The 18,872-nt window shown below is 34.8% G+C and overlaps 1 protein-coding gene across 1 annotated transcript in view; it reads right to left on the bottom strand.

Moving 5' to 3' along the window:
• PHF14 (PHD finger protein 14) overlaps positions 1-18,872 on the bottom strand; it is a 168,201-nt gene that overhangs the window by 136,283 nt on the left and 13,046 nt on the right. The window contains 2 exon segments of the mRNA XM_075049939.1: positions 3,679-3,838; positions 15,096-15,240. Of these exon segments, the coding sequence (XP_074906040.1) occupies positions 3,679-3,838; positions 15,096-15,240 (305 nt within the window).

Genomic DNA, 18,872 nt, shown 5'->3' with positions numbered 1-18,872 from the left:
CCCACCCTTAGCCTGTAGTGCCCTATTACCCTTGAGAATTCAAATTTGTAAATAAATGATAGAAAGAGAGCGAGCACAGAATTTTCACATGGTAGTTAGTATTTGTTTTTTCTATTACAGAGGCTCTATTCATCTGGGAGAATAAACTTACACTTATTCACAATAGCCATATCACATTACCCAACAGGTAAAAATACAGTAATAACTATAATAAATTATTGTGCTAATGCCCACAAACACCAAAGCAGGCATGTGCTTCTGCACAGAGAACCAGTGTTACAGAGAAAACACTTCCACATCAACCAAAAGCATACCACCATTTTACAAGAAGAAATTTAAGCAATTTTTTAAATGTTGACTGTAGTCTCTATTATGGTTAAATGGGAAATTACATATATAGTGCTTAAACCGCCTTAAAGAACACAGGAATAAAAAAGTTGTAATGAAATTTTCCAGGTGATATTGATTCTCACATTTCCTAACTGTTAGACAATTGACTTCAGTCTTCAAAAACATTTTTTCCATATAGCATTATTATTAAAATAGAACAGAGAACTGAAAAGTACAATTTAATTGTGTAACAGCTTTATAAGAGAGATGCATAGACACTGTTGAAGCTAAGACTGACCAGAAACTGAGGATCTGAACCCCAAAAGTATTTAAAAAGAAGCACAACTGCTTCTATGGGGTCAAAATTATTCACTACAAATCCTGACTTACTTGTGTAACTTTTTTTCTTTTAAAATAGCATAGTATTTTCTTCTACTTTCAGCGTTTCCCCTTTATAAGATGCATATAGAAGACATGAAGTGAAAAAAGATTTCTTTCACATGCTGAATGTATATCTTTAAAATGCATCTCAGCTACAAATTGAGAAGTTGAGCTCAATGTATATTGAGTGGAGAAAGGTAGATGCCTCCAAAGATTACTGCTAGCATCTGCACTGAACAGTCAGAGTTCAGTGTTACGAATACCCTAGTTATCTCTTTATTCCCAACACAAACTCAAATTGTTTTTGCTATCAGAAAAAAATACAAACTAAGGGAGAAATGCAAGAGCATGTACAATTTAATCCACAAAACCTGAATCAACTTATGACATTTTAATACCGTATTTACTTTTCTGAAGACAGACAATGCAGTATGTGAAAAAAAGCTTTCCAAACCATCATCCTGAGCTCTGCTGAGCTTTTAGTGATGGCAGGACCAGATCATTACAGTATTAGCAACAGTAAAGTCTGTGTAAAACCGGAAAGTAGGGAAAAAATAAAAAACCAAACAAATACAAAAACCAAAAAACAGCAAACACCGAAGAACTGGGAAAAAGGGGGAAAAAAACCCCAACCAGATATGGGTATGTTTATGCATACATTACAAGACAGCTGTATACTTAAATGGTAACAGATATAAAAGCTTACTAATACAGATGGTAAGATTAAATTTTTACTTCATTTTAACTCACTTCCTAGCTTTTGTGCAAGTCTAACTATGGAACTCTTCACAATGAGTAGGAAAAACCATGAAGACCACTACAAACCAGTGGGTGAAGAAAGAGCAAGGACATGGTTATATTTTGTGATTTACTAGTACAAAAAAAGTTGTTCTACAATATACAGCTAAGTGTAAATAGTAATGTGTCTATGAATTTGTATTAAAAAACACAAAAGGTTTTACAGTAACACATGCTGACATTTCTAAATTTTAAAGTACTTGAAGTATATGTACTAATACTGAATATTTAACTGGATTCTTTCCCACTTATCAATCATCATCAGTAAGATAGAAATATAAACGTTTGCAGAGATCTATCTCAAACAGATACGTTCAAACAGGACTAAGGGGCTAAGAAAGCTGCTCTTTCCTCTGAACAGCCTTACCAACTAATTATTGCCTTTCCATGTTAACATGATCAATGAAAAGCTTATGACAGGACTAGCATCTGAAAGCTTTGTATATTACCACACACCTGCAATTTATATAACTGTAAAATGTATGGAAAAAGAACTTAATTGCCATGGTCTTAAAAACAACAACAAAAAAAACCCCAAAAAACCCACCACCCACCAAAAAACAGTAACACTAGCCATAAATTGGACCCTTAATATCTACATCTTAATTTATTTTCCAAATGTGACAGGAATGGAAGACATTACATGAGAATTAATCCACTTATTCTCAAATTAGACCTGAACTCTATCCTAAAAAGCTCATCTCTGGCTGGAAATTATCAGAAGTGGAGCATACTCTCAAAAATCAAGAATATAATTTTCATCATTCCAAATAATCATAATATACTAGGTCTGTCTGCATACCTTTAGCACAACTTCAATAATTTTATTACTTTTTTCCATTTTTTCCACTTTTTTCCACTGCCATTAGTGACATCCAGTCCTTAGCTATCCTAAAAAGAAGCATGGAGTTCTCCTCCCACTTCCATCATACTTGAAAGTCACCAGACTTGAGCAGAGTCTGTACAAGGTTGCAGTGGTGCTACCTTGCATGAAGCACAATACTACAGAGAGGATGAAGTCTACTCTTCCTTCCTTGAAATGGAGCACATGCTTTGATTTTCCCAATGGCCACTTACTTCTCCCAATCTAATACGACAAGAAGTCTGGAAGATGTTTTCCCCCTCTGCTGCAGACTTCATTCTTTTTTGTGGTGTTATTAACTAAAGAAGAGCACTTCAGTGTTTTGCTACTCTTCAGGATTAACCATGAAAGAAGCACAATACTAGAAAGGCACAAAATGCAGGTTTCTGGCAGCTGATTAAATTGAACTAGCAGAACACAGGCTCAGATTCTACAGTGACTGACGGCAGATACCAAACACTACAAGCTCAGTCACCATCAGAGAACCACTATGACCAGCCACAGCAGCTGTCCTTGCTAGAACATAATACTGCTATTCAGCAGTGCGGCTCTAGGGACTCAAACACTGCTCTTCTCACTGCAACCTCCAAGCTTGAGCAAATCCAAAACAACTACACAATTTTTCTCTAACTTTCTGATCCCCAGTCCCTGCTGTCAATAGTTCAAGCCACTGGTTAACTGAGAAATGTCTTTCATGCCATTATCGTTGCAGATGTGTGAATACTGAGTAAGAGTTTACAGGACATTAACTTCCTCTACACAAGAAACCTTTTTGTTTAAATGTAAATTGCATTTCTGAGGCAAACAAACAAACAAAAGTTTCTTTTTAAAGGCTCCCATCACCTTCACTAATATGTTTTTGTGTTAAAAAAGATGCATCACACAAGTAGTTCAAGGGAACAAAGAAAGGTCTTCTAGTATATCCAGTAGAACATCTATATACGTATCACAATACATGGTGACTTCATACTGAAAAACAGGATTTGTCACTCCCTGAAGTAAATGGTGATCTTTGTTTCACCTACGTACATCTTTTGCTCATAGGTCCATAAATTTTCGTTCTAATTCACGTTAAGACAACACCTTCCTAATATTATAGCGGGCATGAAGAATATTAGAAGCACACAAAAAATGAGGTGCTTGACTATCCAAAGAGCACCCAAGTCAAAAGTGAGGTGAGAGAGAGAGGATATCAACAACAAAGTTTAATTTATGACACTGTCTCCTATAGAAACAGACTAGGGCAAAACCCAACCTTTTTAACATAAGATGACATCAAATTCAAAACATCACTTCTTCAGTCTTACCTGCCTGCATCAGTCTCCTTGAAGATCCCATCCTGGTTAGGACACAATTCACAACTAGGTGTGACACCACATTTGCATGCATCACAAAACCAAGGTTCCGTGGAATTTTCTGAAGCTGAGCTCATGATAGAGTCACTCTCTCCATCAACACCATAGCAACCTACACACATGAAAAATGGAAGACCAATATAAGACAAGACAATTGTAGTAGTAGACAGTTGTCAGTTATGATTTCAGCAGGAAACATACATACATAAACATTCAGAGGAATGATACTGAGAGTCCCAAGAAAGCTTAAGATATTTTTGCAAATATTATCCTCAGTGCAAAATTTACATTTTAAGGAGATATTAATTCTAAGAAGTGATCTATTTTATGTGACGTATTAGATTACAACTGAAAAAAACAAGAAAAAGATGGCTGGTTTACTTTATTCTTTTAGCAACACTTGGTATTCTTCCAGACTATCCATAAGAAGGGAAGTAAGAAAACAAGACTTAAAGCAACCAACAAGACTGAGAAGAACTCAAAGCATTTTTTCAAATAGAGAAATATTTTCAAGTTAAAAGCAACAAGCTAAGGAATTTGTGAGCATCTGCAGGCTTCTGTTGGATATTCCTATCTCTCTCCTTCTCCCTACTCTGAAAATGAACATTATTTTGGGGGGTGGGGAGGGTTTAGAGGTTGATTATGCCAGTAGTATCCAGTCAACAAATATGCACTCCACTTTTCCACTTTGCGTTCAGCATCCAAATCAACTAAGAGAATATACACATGAAATAAAAAACATTATTTGCATACTTTAGGGGTTATAGGACTGATCCTAAAAGACCTTCTATAACTTCAAAACCAAAGTGCAATTTGCAGAGCAGTTTTGAGACACCATATTGGTGACTGATGAAGTATATTAATTTTTTTTTAAGCATTCTCATTTTTACCTGGTTTTAAATTATGACTAGACTCAATCATTCAGTTTCTCCATTATTCTTTGGTATATCCACGGTATTCTTTATGACTGTTAAGGTGTCTGTGCATGCTTAATCACCACAAATATAGGAAAACAGTATTTTCAAAGTGATTTAGAAGCTTGCTATTTAAATTTTGCACAAGACTAAGACTAGTAGTATTATTATTACAAATGACAAAAAGGAAATTTTTAAAGCTTATCACCACAAAGCTGTATTTCTGTATATGCCACATTTTGAATATTTATGTTATTGAATAAGAGAAGTCATTGTCAATACAACACACACTAGAGGCTTTAATAAAAGATTAAATTCAGCTATTTGTCAAATACAGCGATCAAGTCAACATTTGTGCTTGCAAAACAGTTAAATTATTGAATTCTGCAATTAAATAGCAACATAATTTTTACTTTGGTTCATTACCCACTGACTGTAATAAAATAGCAACTGTGCTGTAACTCCCCTTGTGACAGAAACAGAGGTTTGCATAAAAGAATAAAACTACATTCAGGAAATAAGCAATAATACTGTAGGAACCATTTAAGAAAAATAGTCTTCTATTACAGAATGAAGTTCATCAATAAGAATTAAAATAAGAAGCCAGAATGTTACTTTTCATTATAAAAGTATTCCAGAATCAAAGGACAAGTAAGGTGCAGAAGTGCATTCACAGACAAGTTTCATTAGGTATATATAAAAGATCATATAGTTCACACATAAGGCAACTCCATTTTCTTTATAATGTGGTATCAGGTTTAAGTAGTATTCCGGAAAGTAATTTTTTAAGTTCTAATAACAAAGTCTTGAATACACGCCAGTAAAGCCGCTTTTAAGCAATTACGTTAATGTACAAACACACAGCCCATTATCATAGAGTTGATGAATCATTAAGCTTTTTATAATTCCTTAAGACTTAACATACTAACGTTTTCCTAAATATACTTATTAAAAATTACCTAACACTATAGAAGCAGTAATACTGTCATCAATCCATATGGCAAAATAAAATCAGTTTCTTTCAAACACTGGTGCTTTTTCACCAATTGAAAGTAATTAGATTTGCTTTTCTAACCTAAGTGCTATCAGTCTGCTAAAATGAGAATGGTGACTTCCCTTCATTCTCACAGTTACCTTATTGTACTTATCAGTCATTTATACCCAATTTTTTTAACCTTCTTCCTAGAAAATGACACGTGTGCTGTAATTATTTCCATCCTTACCGTATATGTTGACATTAGACATTGTTTCTATAACAATACAAATCTAGGTCCTTTTTTCAAGTAGATAAAAAAAATTGTCTGGATTTTTAACCAAAATATTTTGTCCCAATTTGTACATAAGTCTTAATGACAGCTTTAAAGAGTTTAAGACCTCTATCAGATAAGGAGGCATTTACTCTTTTCCCTAACTGCCATTTAGCAAAAGCTAAACACCATACTGTTACAACTAGCAAAAGAGGTGGTCATTATCTGGAGAAAATAGACTAGATTACCATTAATCATTGCTTATAAATACACTGAAACAATCTTTTCCACAACAGAGCTGAAGGAAAGGAAAACCAGCCCATAAGACTGTCATTGACTTGCTATACACTGCCAAATAAAGCTACAGAATCAAAACTGCAATACAAAACCTTGTTTGCTATGAAAGCACATAAGCAACAAAAACGCTGCACTCAGTGGTAGTTTTTTATACCCACATACATCAGATCATTACCTTTAACCACGAAGGAAAAAAACTTCAGTGCAAGGTTTCAGAAAAGGTATTTTGTAATTGTTCCTGACTGAGTAGTGGCATGGACCGATTCCAGTATGCTCCAAAGTCTGAACTCTACATAATGTGTCTGGAGAGTTTACTTTCTAGGAGGAGTTAGGACTAATGTATACAAATAGTGAAACAAAACTCAGCGTTATTAGCAATACTTAAATAGGTAATGCATCATAAATAATTTGTACTCAAGTCTTAGGACCCAACAACTGAAGTTTAAATTTTATCTAATAGTACTTAACAAAATGAAGACCTGAGTCCCAAAATTAACTGGAAACCACTTGTTAAGCTGTATTTTTTGTTAAGGATAAGCAAGTATTTTAACCCAGAATTTTTCTTATGTTTGCTGTAAAGGGTCATTTGCTGCTTTGGGGCTGTTAAGTGCTAACGAAAACCAAAGGAGAGATCATATTTCATCAATGTAATATCCATATGGATAATACAAATCTGTTGAACAGCTGTATTCATGAAATGTCTGTAAAGCTACAAATTGTAAGTAAGATTACAAATCTTGCATGTGGTTCTGACACCAAAAAATCAATACGTATATGAAGAGAATTAAATGCCTTTAAAAAACTAGTAGTGAAAGTTCCTTGCAGGCCAAAAATACATAGTGAAGCAAAAAATTACTAGTAGCTCGATTTTTAAATAATATAACTTTCATGATTCAAAAACAGCAAAATAAGTCAGAATAAAAAAATAATAAATCACAAAATACATTTGTCCTGATTTAAGGAACAGATAAAGATGTCATTTGACATTAAGACGCCAGATGTGTACAGAAGCAGATGTTATGTTTGTTTTTCAAATGTACAAGGAAAAAAACCTCACTTTATTTCACTTCAATTGAGATATGAAGGCAAAAGCAGTTTCAGAACAAAACTCTATTGTAGAAATATATCAATTTTGCTAAAACTTTGAATTTCAGCCCAAGTAAGTATTTCCGGAACAACAAAAAGCTAAGATAATTATAGCATTCATCTGGGATGTGAAAGAGTTTGAAGTCTCTGCCCACTCCAAACCAGAGCAAGGATATTAATCTATTCTCTCCAAACCAGTGCTCTGATCACATGTGGTAGTTATTCCCGAATAAATACCTCAGTCTCTTCTGTGAGTTGCTCAACTTTTTACATATAAACTTTACTGTATTTATTGTACAAGATGTTTACTAATTCTGCAGCCTAACTGCAGCAGGTCAAAATTGTTCCAACATACTGAGAAACAAAAAAAACTTCAATTCCTTAAAGTTTTTCAGTAAATGGAAATCTACTTTCTGATTATTAACTAGCAACCATAATAAAAACCCTGGCAAAGCTGAGGAACTCTGCTCACCTAGTAAGTGTCTATAGTGTCAAAATTAAAAAAAAAAAAATTTTCAAAATTTCTCAATATTCTGACTCTATTTCGTCTCTTGTTATCACAAGTTGCAATACTAACGGCCAAGAGGAAAATTAATTTGGTCAGATTAACATCAAGTTTTTAAACAACAGAATGCTATACATACCTTGTCAAAATTTAGAATCGTGGATAAACAGATAACCAAAGATATTCAAGCAAGCAGACGTAATTAATTTACACTAATGAAAAAGATGAACTTGCAGTTCTAGACCACACTTTCAGCAGCTTCCACTTTCCAATTTCAAGTAACTTTATAACAGTCATGCTAAGGGATTTATATTTCCCTTAGTAAGTTGAAACTGGGGGAAAAAAAAAGTGTTTTCTACTGCATGGCTGTAATTGAGTTTTTGTGTATTAAATCAGACCTACAGTACAAAACGCACTTGATAAAAAAATCTAAACGCACTTTTGTCCAAAGCAGTCTGAAAAGTTACAAGATATAGATCAAGAGTTCAAAGTTTTTAAAAACAGCTGTATTTTTATATTTTTACCACAGTAATATTCTTTTATGTGTAACAGACAATTACCTCTTTAAATATATCATTTTAGGATCCTTAAAACTGCCAAGTACAACAAAGGTTCAACTTATTACTGTCTGCCTTCTCCTATGCTGAAAGAATTATTTTTGTCCTAGTAACGAAAATTTTAAAAAGCATTATTTTTATGACTCCTTAAAATGCACAGACATGCAGATATAAAGCTGTTGCTTGATAAATTATTCCATTCTAGTATTAAACAGTTAAGCTGATCATCAAGAAAAAGTTGTCCAATCCAACTTTCCTGTATGAATTGTTGGGAATTGCTGGTGTTGGAACAGAAAGCAATGTTAAGGGCTCGCTACAAGTAAATCTCCCAAGCAACATCAGGAGGCAATCTTTAGGTTCTTTCTAAAAGTGTTGCAGTTTTGTGAATGTGTGACTAAAGGATTGAAAGGACTACAGAGGAAAGGATACACATCTTACAAACAACATGTTTGGTTTCAGTTATTATCACTGCACCTGTGACCTATCCAGCATTAAGTCAACCACCCACCCCTTTCACTAGAAAATATATGAAGAAAACAAAACAACTTTTAAACACTTTGCTTAAAATGCATGTTGCCTTCCCTTAATGTTCACAAAGATTCTGAATTTTGGATCTTTAGAATTCGCCCAAGAGCCCATTTTCAACTAAATTTCATTAAATCCTCACGTTCATATATTCTTAGCTTACTGTATCACAACTCCATGTCTGCCAACTCCTTGAATACCTCTTACACTAAACAATAAAACTGGTTTAGTATAAGATTAACATATGAATTTAAACACATGAAAGTCAAAAAGTTTAAACTCTCATGACATTTACTGTTCCATTAATGGCATCTATGTATTATGATTACAGCCAAGCTGTCTATTAAATGTATGTCATTTTATACAGAAAACAAACTTTTTTTATTCCCTGATTTTAAAAGTCATTGTACTCTGTCAATAGCTTATTTTTTATGTGATTGTCATTAAAATGAAATTGCAAACACTTTAAAATGCTACCACTAAAACAATTGTTCTGAAATTTATACCGCTGAGTGAAATGGTAAGAGACACCTAACTCTTGCCTCGGCTGCATCTGTTTCTCCATTTCTCTAGCAGGGTAATTTTTTGCCAGTCAGACAGAATATATGCATATGCTGACTACACCTACATATACTCTGAAACATTATCTTATTATAAAGATCATGAAAACATGAACTTCAAGGCAAACTGTAAGTTTGCAAAATTAAATGCTGTGAGATCACAGTATTCAGAATACGTTACATTCAATCCTTAATTGGACCAACAGTTTAGAATAAAGACATTAATCAGTTCACACATCATAAATTCAGAACAGTATTTTTATTTAGTAAATGGAGAGTACTGAAGTACATCATTTTGCAAAATGAATTTTTATACCAGACAGCAGCAGACCCGGGTAAGCAGCAAAATTAAAATGCAAAAACATTTTACTACACTGTAAAGCATATGGTGACTACACTATTGCTTTTAGCAAGAGAAATTTTATTTCCTGCCATACAAATCACAGTAAAGTAAGAAACAAATAGAGGGGATGGAAAAGAAACAGCTGGAGAAATGTAGAACTTCTCCCGTTTCATTCACAGCAACTAACCCAAGGGCAATAGCTGGCAAGTGTACTACCTACAGTTATGGCACATGCTATGCTAGGCACCAGACATTTTCTTCAGACACGCTGCTATCAATATGTCAAAAAACCTGACACCACAGTTGGTGGTGTGCTGCTATTACAAGATCTTACCACAAAAGCGTTTATCCAAAATGACAGATTAGTGCCTAAAGAAGATTATTAGAAAAAGAAATGAGAATTATCTCCACACAGAAGTAAACACTCCAAAAAGCAACTGTACTACTACACATTCTCTACGGAAGATTTTTTCCCCTAGCAATGTAAACATTTTTCTTTTTTTTTGGGGGGGGGGGAGGGGGGGGAAATTTGTTGGTATGTGAAATGAGAACAAATTTTTAAATAAATTCATTACAGGCTATTTGGACATATAAGATGAATGCAAAGTATAAAAGTGGGTATTAAATTAGCATTATATGTATGCTACTTACACAGTTTTAGAGGCAGTTACAGATTTCTGTCATTTTGAACCAGTTACTTGTTCCACAAAGTTTATACATTTTTTGGACATATGTCTGCAGAGCAAAGATAGCTTTTGGACAATTGATGCAGACCATGCAGGTGATATGAACATCACACAGCAAATAGTTACACTGGAAAAGAAACTGAATTTCTAACACTCTCAAAACTTGTCAGTAAGGCAAGCAGAAGTGTTTATTAAGGGTCCATGACTCTAGGTCTGAAACAGAATCCCCCTCTAACTCTTGGCTATGTTGCTGTGTTCCACATGAGCACTGGCAGAGTTGCTCCCACGTGAGTTATCGCTCCTCTTTTCCCATGGAAGACCTCATGTAATAGCTGATTAACACAAGTGACCAAACCAAACTGAACACAAATCGTGACGAAACAGGCAGCCGCTGCACCAGGTACTCAAAAGGAAAAGGTGCTAATACCAAGTACCCAGGTACACAAGTAATGGAGCAGTATGCACAGCAATAAGCTACCTTGTGCTAGAAAAGCCAAAACTTACCAGAGCAAGGGAGAATGGAGTTCTAGATCCTGCCTGACTTAAAATGCAAGACAGCATTAGCATACCCTCTGAAAGAGGGTAACAGATTCTTGCCAACAACTATGCTAGCAAGCAGCCACTTAGGGATTGCAGCCTGAAGGCTCGCCTTCAGGTGAAGGGGCCACACTATTGCATGGAACCTGCCCATTGACCAGTAGCTACAAGTAGAGCAAGAGCTTCCCCCAGGGAAGGAAGGGAGCCCTAGCATCCAGAAGAAGTAGGCTCAACTCAAGGGCAGCATTTTCACGGCTAGTGAATAACTTCATATTAAATATAGAGGCAGCCACCACAGAAAAACCTTTTCCAGTCACCTGAAAGGTTCTGTGGTAGACAAACTTCCACTTCAGCAGAGCACAAAGGCACAAGCCAAGGGTATAAGACCCCTCCCTATGAAGTGAAACAGTTTCTGTAATAGTCAACAAGGAGAGAGAAAATAAGGTCTTCAGGAAAAGAACAATCTAATCACCAATATCATCATTACGTGGGTCCGTGGGTAGGACACCAGTAAAGTGTGAAAGGAGTGCACTTCCATCCAAATAAATATCTACAGTGCTATAGAAAAGTAGAGAAAACATATCAATTTATAATACAACTTGAAATTGCATACAAAAACTATGAAGAAAAACCCTGAGCTATTCCAGCAGCTTTGTCTGGGCATTTCAGGATAACAGGCAACTTGGGTTTGAGACTCTAGGGAAAAGACAAGTGCTAAGTATCAAAATTAGTTCACAAGAGATGGATGTATTATTCTTCCCAACTGCAGGCAAACTCAGGTAAACATCACTGTATCGATTTCTATCCAATTCATAAATAGGAGCCTCTTTGTTCAATACTGTGCTAGAAACTGCATTTTCTGAAAAACTCAAGAGCTCATTAGAACAAATTTCAGGACACAGCATGGTGTCTGCAGCCACAGCAATCTACCTACAAAAGGAAACCTGCAAAAATAAAACAAATTATTGGATTCCTATGTGTTTACAAAACAGACTCACTTATTACTAGGACACATTTTTCAGACTACAAAGCAGCTGTGTATAAGAGTACAAAGGACTTCTCATAATACAGCCTACGTCAGTGATCTGGGCACACAGTTATGAGGTACAGATCCAAGCCAATGATATTAAGAGTAAACCTTGCCTCTATTAACACTTAAAAAAATCATTCTCAAGGTTGCAAGCAACGTTTATATGATTAGACAGTAATTATTTCTTCAACTACTTCTCAATTTATTTTTGGAAATCACGTGAGTTGAATGATTAAGACAACAGGAATAAAAAGTAATTGCTGCATTGCATTTTGTTTTTCACTGCAACTCCTTTATGATAGTCTGTGTCTTCATTTATTACTCATGCATTCAGAAGTAATACAATGAATCAATGACCACTGGGCAGGAGCGCAGAAATCTCCAAGTTATTGAACATATGTATACATAAGATCACGGAATCAAACTAAAGCTGCAAAGGTTCCAAATTTTTTTACAAAATTTTGATGTGCTGCAATTATTTAAACAAATTACTGAAGAAAGCTCCAATTTAAAATAGTACCTGCTCTTACTTACCATTATAAAATATCAAAGTACAAAAAAATACACTGAAATAAATGTTCATTTCTACTTAAAACTATATTAATGTATTTACAAATTGATATACATATCTAGCAATGAAACATACACATAAAACATCAAGCAAACTTCCAAACTGCATTTACCATAGCTTTGAAGTTCAGCTTGTTGCTGGGGAAATTTACATTTTTACCACAGTCAACAATTACTTTCACCTACACAGCTTTTTTTTTTCCCCTAAGACTTCACCTATTCAAACAGAACTTCACAACTGCTTTACATATGCTTTTAAGTATTTATTATTAAAATAAATTGTAAAGAACTAAACATTTAACCGTAAATGTGAAAAATTAACTAACATCCATACTCAGTTGGCTTGTACAGACTGTAGAACTTACCAGAACAAACCAGCAATTTAAATCTTCTGAATTCATCTTTTACTTTGTTCTAATAACAACAAAAGAAACATATACACATTGTACTCTTTATATCAGTGGGACTCTAGGGAATCTTTGCCTACAACACTTTAAAAAGAAGAATGGCAGCAATTACTTCTAGGCTGATTTTGAACTACTAAAATTCAAGTGACTTTTGAACTATGGAACTATTTTCCTGTGGAGGAAAGCCAGCTATAATCTTACCTTTTGTAGGGACAAAGGTTTAGTAAACTAAAGAAAATGAGGAAGTGATCTTTTGGAGATTTTTAAGGCACTCCTCTGGAATAAAAAAGAAATTTGCCATCATTTTATTCTAAAAAGGCAGGAGATCATTTTTCTATCACAATCATTCTGCACTTTAATATGACTAAATGTACAATCCTTAAATAAATTTTACAGAAGAATTTTCAGGGAGCTCCACAGCTTTAGGGTTTAGATGTATTGACTGTATGTAATGTTTGGGGAATTCTGAAACAGGCATTCATAACTATCAGCAAAAGACACTTTCATTCCATTTTTCTTTTCTCATGAGTTAATAGTAGGCTGTGCTGGGGTGGGGGGGGGGGGGGTGGGAATCTATCAAGATTCTATAAAACTAACTTTTAGTACCCTACTACATCTCAAATAAAATATATTCTCCACATTACTTTCCAAAAACTCCATGGACTCAGAGGAAGGAATTCTGCAAGCATACCAAGACACTTAAATTTAGGAGTCTAACACTTGTTACAGTCAACAAAGACCCAACTAATGCCCTCAAAGGCACCTAGAGCATGATTCAGCTCATCATAGATTAGGTCAATCAAATCGCTCTCTAAGCTCCATTGACAGTACTGTTTAGCTCTTCAAAGGACCACAACAGGAGTTCAGGAGTTAGAGTATATGGTAACACTTAACATAAGGCATCTGAACCTGAGGACAGAGATTCCATCCTCAGTTTCCTAATTAATGTTAAGCAAAGAACTGAACTACAGTCTGATGCATGAAAAATACTGTTTTGAAAAAATTTTCAATCCAGTATGAGAAAACAAAAGGGGAGCAGGGGATTCATAAAAAGCACTTCCTACCTGAAAAGGCATGCTAAGCAGCTCCAAAAAATTTTAAACCAAAAGGGAGTCACATAAATTAAATAAATGCCTTTTACGCTTTTGAATAATGAAAGTCTACCTTCTTTTCATTTCAAGGATTGAAGTAGCCTATCTCATTTTCCTGGGAAACCTTAAAAAAAAAAGTGAAGCCCTAAAAAGATACAGGATATCAGAAATGCTAAAAAAACCCAACCAAACAAACAAAAAAAAACCCAAACCACAAAGCTGATTAATGAAGAAAAAACAGGTTTTGTTTTTCAACAAAATAGGTATGCGTCTCTGTGTCAGTATCTACCCTACCTTCCATACTCAAGAGCAGTAACACACAATACAGCCTCACCTTCCATGTATGGCTGTTAAAATTCCATATGCTTACCTCAGAATTATTGCAGAAGTGTTTCTTTAAAACCAGACCTCCTACATTTATAACACACATACAGACTAGATTTTGAAGGTATTAGCAAAATAATGATTTGAGTATGTTTTAACTTTAAAATTTCCCCATCTCAAATTGTCAGTGAAAATTATGAGAAAGTTCAAGGCTAGCTGTTTTCACTTATAACTAAATGCCATGGACAATTCCTTTCTCTCCTCCTCCCCATCTCTCTGCCTTTTCGGTATAGCAAAAATACATGTAGAAACCCTTTCCTTTTAGAGGACCTCCTATTCTCATGATGTCATATCTCAGTTATGGAATCAAATTCATATACTGAAATAGGTAAGACAAAAATACATTTAATATAATATCCTAAAGCCCTGAAAATACAAGTTATAGTTCCAATATTTGCAGACTATGATTCATTATATAGGTATCTGTAGACCATGTCCTGTCCCGTAGTTGCTTATATTTGCTTTGCTAACGTTAGATAGATGTGTCACCACTAAAAAGGATCCATGTAGCATTACAAAAAATTATCTGCCAGAGGTTAAAGGCTTTTTTTTTTTTGAAAGCAAGTCAAAATTTTATTAAAAGCAAAGCACGTGCTTTTCTCCCACAATGAGAATGAAGGGTTGTATTACCTTCATGCACTGTTATTCCACAGTTGTCACACTGGATTATTTCATCAGCATCTTCACTGTTATCTCCAAGACAAACGCAACAAATCAAAATATGGTCCATTTTCTGGGAACTCCAATTCTGAGACTTCTCAAGGATCAATGAGTCCTAATATTAAAAAATGAAGACACATGGATTATGGCAGGAATTTAGATTTTATTTAAAACAAAGAAAAGATCTGTTATTTTCTCAGGTTTTGAACAACAAACAAAAAAAGATGGAAAATTATTTTCACCAGACTAAAAGCTTCTTTGTTGTCAAAACATACAAACACTTCATCCACACATACAGGAGCTGGGAGAAGGGATGGATACAATCCGATCTCAATATACCTACAGATCTGGTAAGAACCAAAGGCCAGGGAAGGGTCTTGTTTCCTCAGACAGAAACATGTATGTCTTTAAAACATTTATGTTCTACAAAAGGAACAAATACACACACCTAAGAAACCATTTAAAAGAAAGAAAAAAAAAAAAACAAACAAAAAAACTCCAACCCAAACCCAAAACAAAACGCCACCAAGGCCAAAGATGACCTTCAAAGGTCCCAATATTCAGAAAAGTTGCTTCATTTTGTTGTAACTTGCACCTTCCAAAAAAAGTCACATGGATCTGAAAAATCTGAAAATAAACAGCTAAAACAAGCCTGCCAAGTTTTCACTTACGTAAAATATAACTAATTATCAACTCAGTTCTATTTTGTTGTAAAGCAAATTTATAAGTCTCTGTGCAAAACCATATGATTTATTAAAACTGCAACAACTTATTTTCTTCTGATTATATACAGGAGTAAGGATTTGCAGAACAAGTACATTGCTCTGTTTTGGCAACCTTCAATGTGAACTACAGATAAAAAGAAGGTGGCTTTTAACAGGGAATTTCTCTAAGGACAGAGAGACAAACCAAACAAAAGCTGTATGTAAATTTAATTTTTTTCATGAACACCATCTAGGCTTCTTAGTATTTTCATTGTGAGATACAGCTGCTGTCTCTTCTGAAAGGTTTCATGGCTTCCATACATTTTCTTTTTTTTTTTATAGTAAAAGCAAACATTAAGCTTAACTACCTTCATTGGTGATATGAAGGCATATAGGGAGGTGTGAAATTAGGCACACTAGTAAAAAACAATCATTGCAGTATAAAGAAATAGTAATAGCTTCAGAGCAGAGGTTGAGAGTTCAAGCCTAAATGGCATCCATTCAAAATATCAGAGATCTGACAATATTCCAAAACTGCTGTGGTATCCTACCAGGAGAAAAAAAGAAAAAAAAAAATTAAGGTGGAAGATGCCCTCTAAAACATCTTTTTCTCGTTCTAACCTCCCATTTATGACATAAAACACAGCACCAATACTATGCCTGTGTAGCCTAAGCAGATAAAAAGTATCATGAATGCTACCTGAAGTAGGTATTCTTCCTCAAGGATGGTAAATTCTCACACTAATCTATGGAATTATTTCATGATAGCCTCTCAATCTGATACAGTAAGTATCCACACAAAATTTTCAGTGAATCGTTAATAAAGTGTCTTTGTACTTTAGGTTTATCTGGACAGGTATTTGGAGGGTAAGGGGGGCGAAACTTTGCTTGATTTTAAAGCAAGATAAAGGGGTTGAATAACCTTACCACCTAAAGCTGGCCTCAAATAGTTTACCTCAAGTAATAGAGGTGGCTTGTTACAATGTTTTTGACCTAGGAGAGGTCAAACACATACTTTTAGCAGTTAGGAAAGGCTTCTGGATCTCCCATCCATTTTCTCTAAACAATGAAAGGAAACATGACCTATAAGAAAAAGAACCCCAACCCTCATCTAGAAGTAAAAATGAAAGATTATACAGCCATTCACACAGTCATGCTTGCTTACAGGAAGGCAACTAATCGTGAAAAATACAAGATTCTCTGCTACAGAGTTCAGACTTAACAGAGCATTTCTTCCAACATCCTACTTTTAGGTCAAAGTTGCAAGGCATTTTGAGGAAAGCAAGAAACTTGCACATTTTTTTCAAAAATACTGTGGCCCATCATTACTCAAAATACCCACGTTTAGCTCACCATTCACCCTACAGATAGGAAAATAGCAGTAGATAATAACAACTTTGGCAGATTAATTGTGCAATGGCACAGGCTTCTCAGATGCATTTCGCAACTCTACAGAAATTAGCTTTTTCTGACAGTACCTTCGACTTATTTGGCTTCACTAACAGAAATTTAAAAGAAATTTGCAATCTCTACTGCTACAGAAGCCCAAGGTAATTAAAAAAAAGAAGAAAAAAACCCCAAACTATTACTTTAAATTAAATAAACAGAATTGCACTGTAGAAAGAACATTGAAGTAACACTATAGGCAGTGATAACATATGTAAACATGGGCAAAAAAAAAAAGAAACAAGCAATGATGGAAGGGCATCAAATTTGGATCTAGTCTTAGTATCCCCATTCATTATGGTTTACCTTACATGAAGACAGCCAACAGGTCAAACAGAGCAGCAGAATAACTTAATTTTCTATGCAGACATGGAAAGGGAGGAGCGGTCTGGAATGTATGCTGCTCTCCTCTGCTTAGTCCATGGAAGTACCTGAAAGGCCCCATCCCAGAAGCTGACCCTACTTGCCTAAAGCATGGGAACTTTTACATAGGGATGGTAACTGCTGCCAACTCCTGAACAAGTCCTGTTGCCTACCCTAGCGACAGAAAGTATTTCAGCTGAATCACTATGTAATTTCCATTTCTGTGGTGTTAATGAAGAAAGTGAGCATTTTGAGCTATATGCCTATATACTTCTCACTTTAAAGGAATAAAAAAAATTAAAAAATAAAATAACCACCTCACTGAGAACAGAAGAATCCCATAAAGTGGTAGCAATTATAAAAACAGAAAAGCACCACTTATCTACTAATGATGCTTGAGGCTAAAAAAGAAACCTCAAAATATTTTTGTAAAACATAGAAAAATAAAATAAAAATCACAGAGAAACAAAAACCAAACAACCCCCCTCCCAACACTCCCCCCCCCCCAACATCCACCCCCAAAAAGTCAGTAAAGGAAAGACAGAATGCATATTAAGGACACTACAACATGTTCAGAGTTAATTACCTGAACATTCTTTCATAAATTAATTATGCGTCCAGACATCTGGTTTTCTAAGAACTTCGCTTCTGCAGTGTAATGAGACTTGTCTGCTAGACAGGATTTTTTTACTTTTTTTTTTTTACTATTTTAAAATATTGTAGTAGTGGAAAGTATACTGTTATAAAGCAGTTGAGTATCAATCTAAAAATTACAGTCCATAATCCAGTCTTACAGATACTCACTGTTGCAAGACTTCTGTTAAAAGACCTATTCTTAAATAGTACTTTGCTCTACATGAAGTAAAGATAAATTATCAGTTACAAAATTATAACTTGAACTTCAAATTTTCAAATTTTGATTTTATCTTTAGATCAATGTCCTAAATCCAAGGCAAGAACAGAATCTGAGGTCCATGCATATTCAGAAGCTTCACAAAAGATACATCAGAGACAGCTCTGGGTTTCTGAAACAGGCCTAATTTTTCAAGTCAATGGAAATTATGGACATATTCAAGAATATATCCCTAAGAATGTAGACTCGCATCTCCATTCTGATATGGGAAACAACTCTGAAAGAAAATTGCCTATCTCTATTTGAAGTTCTGATCATCAGTATTGGTGGAGCACTTTCAGCTCCTGAGCCAAGAGAATACGGGTAACAGCACTAGAATTA

This window comes from Buteo buteo, chromosome 2, assembly GCF_964188355.1.
Source record: "Buteo buteo chromosome 2, bButBut1.hap1.1, whole genome shotgun sequence".
Lineage (NCBI taxonomy): Eukaryota > Metazoa > Chordata > Aves > Accipitriformes > Accipitridae > Buteo > Buteo buteo.
The sequence above is the reverse complement of the archived record's forward strand: the minus strand, read 5'-3'. Positions and strand labels throughout refer to the sequence as shown.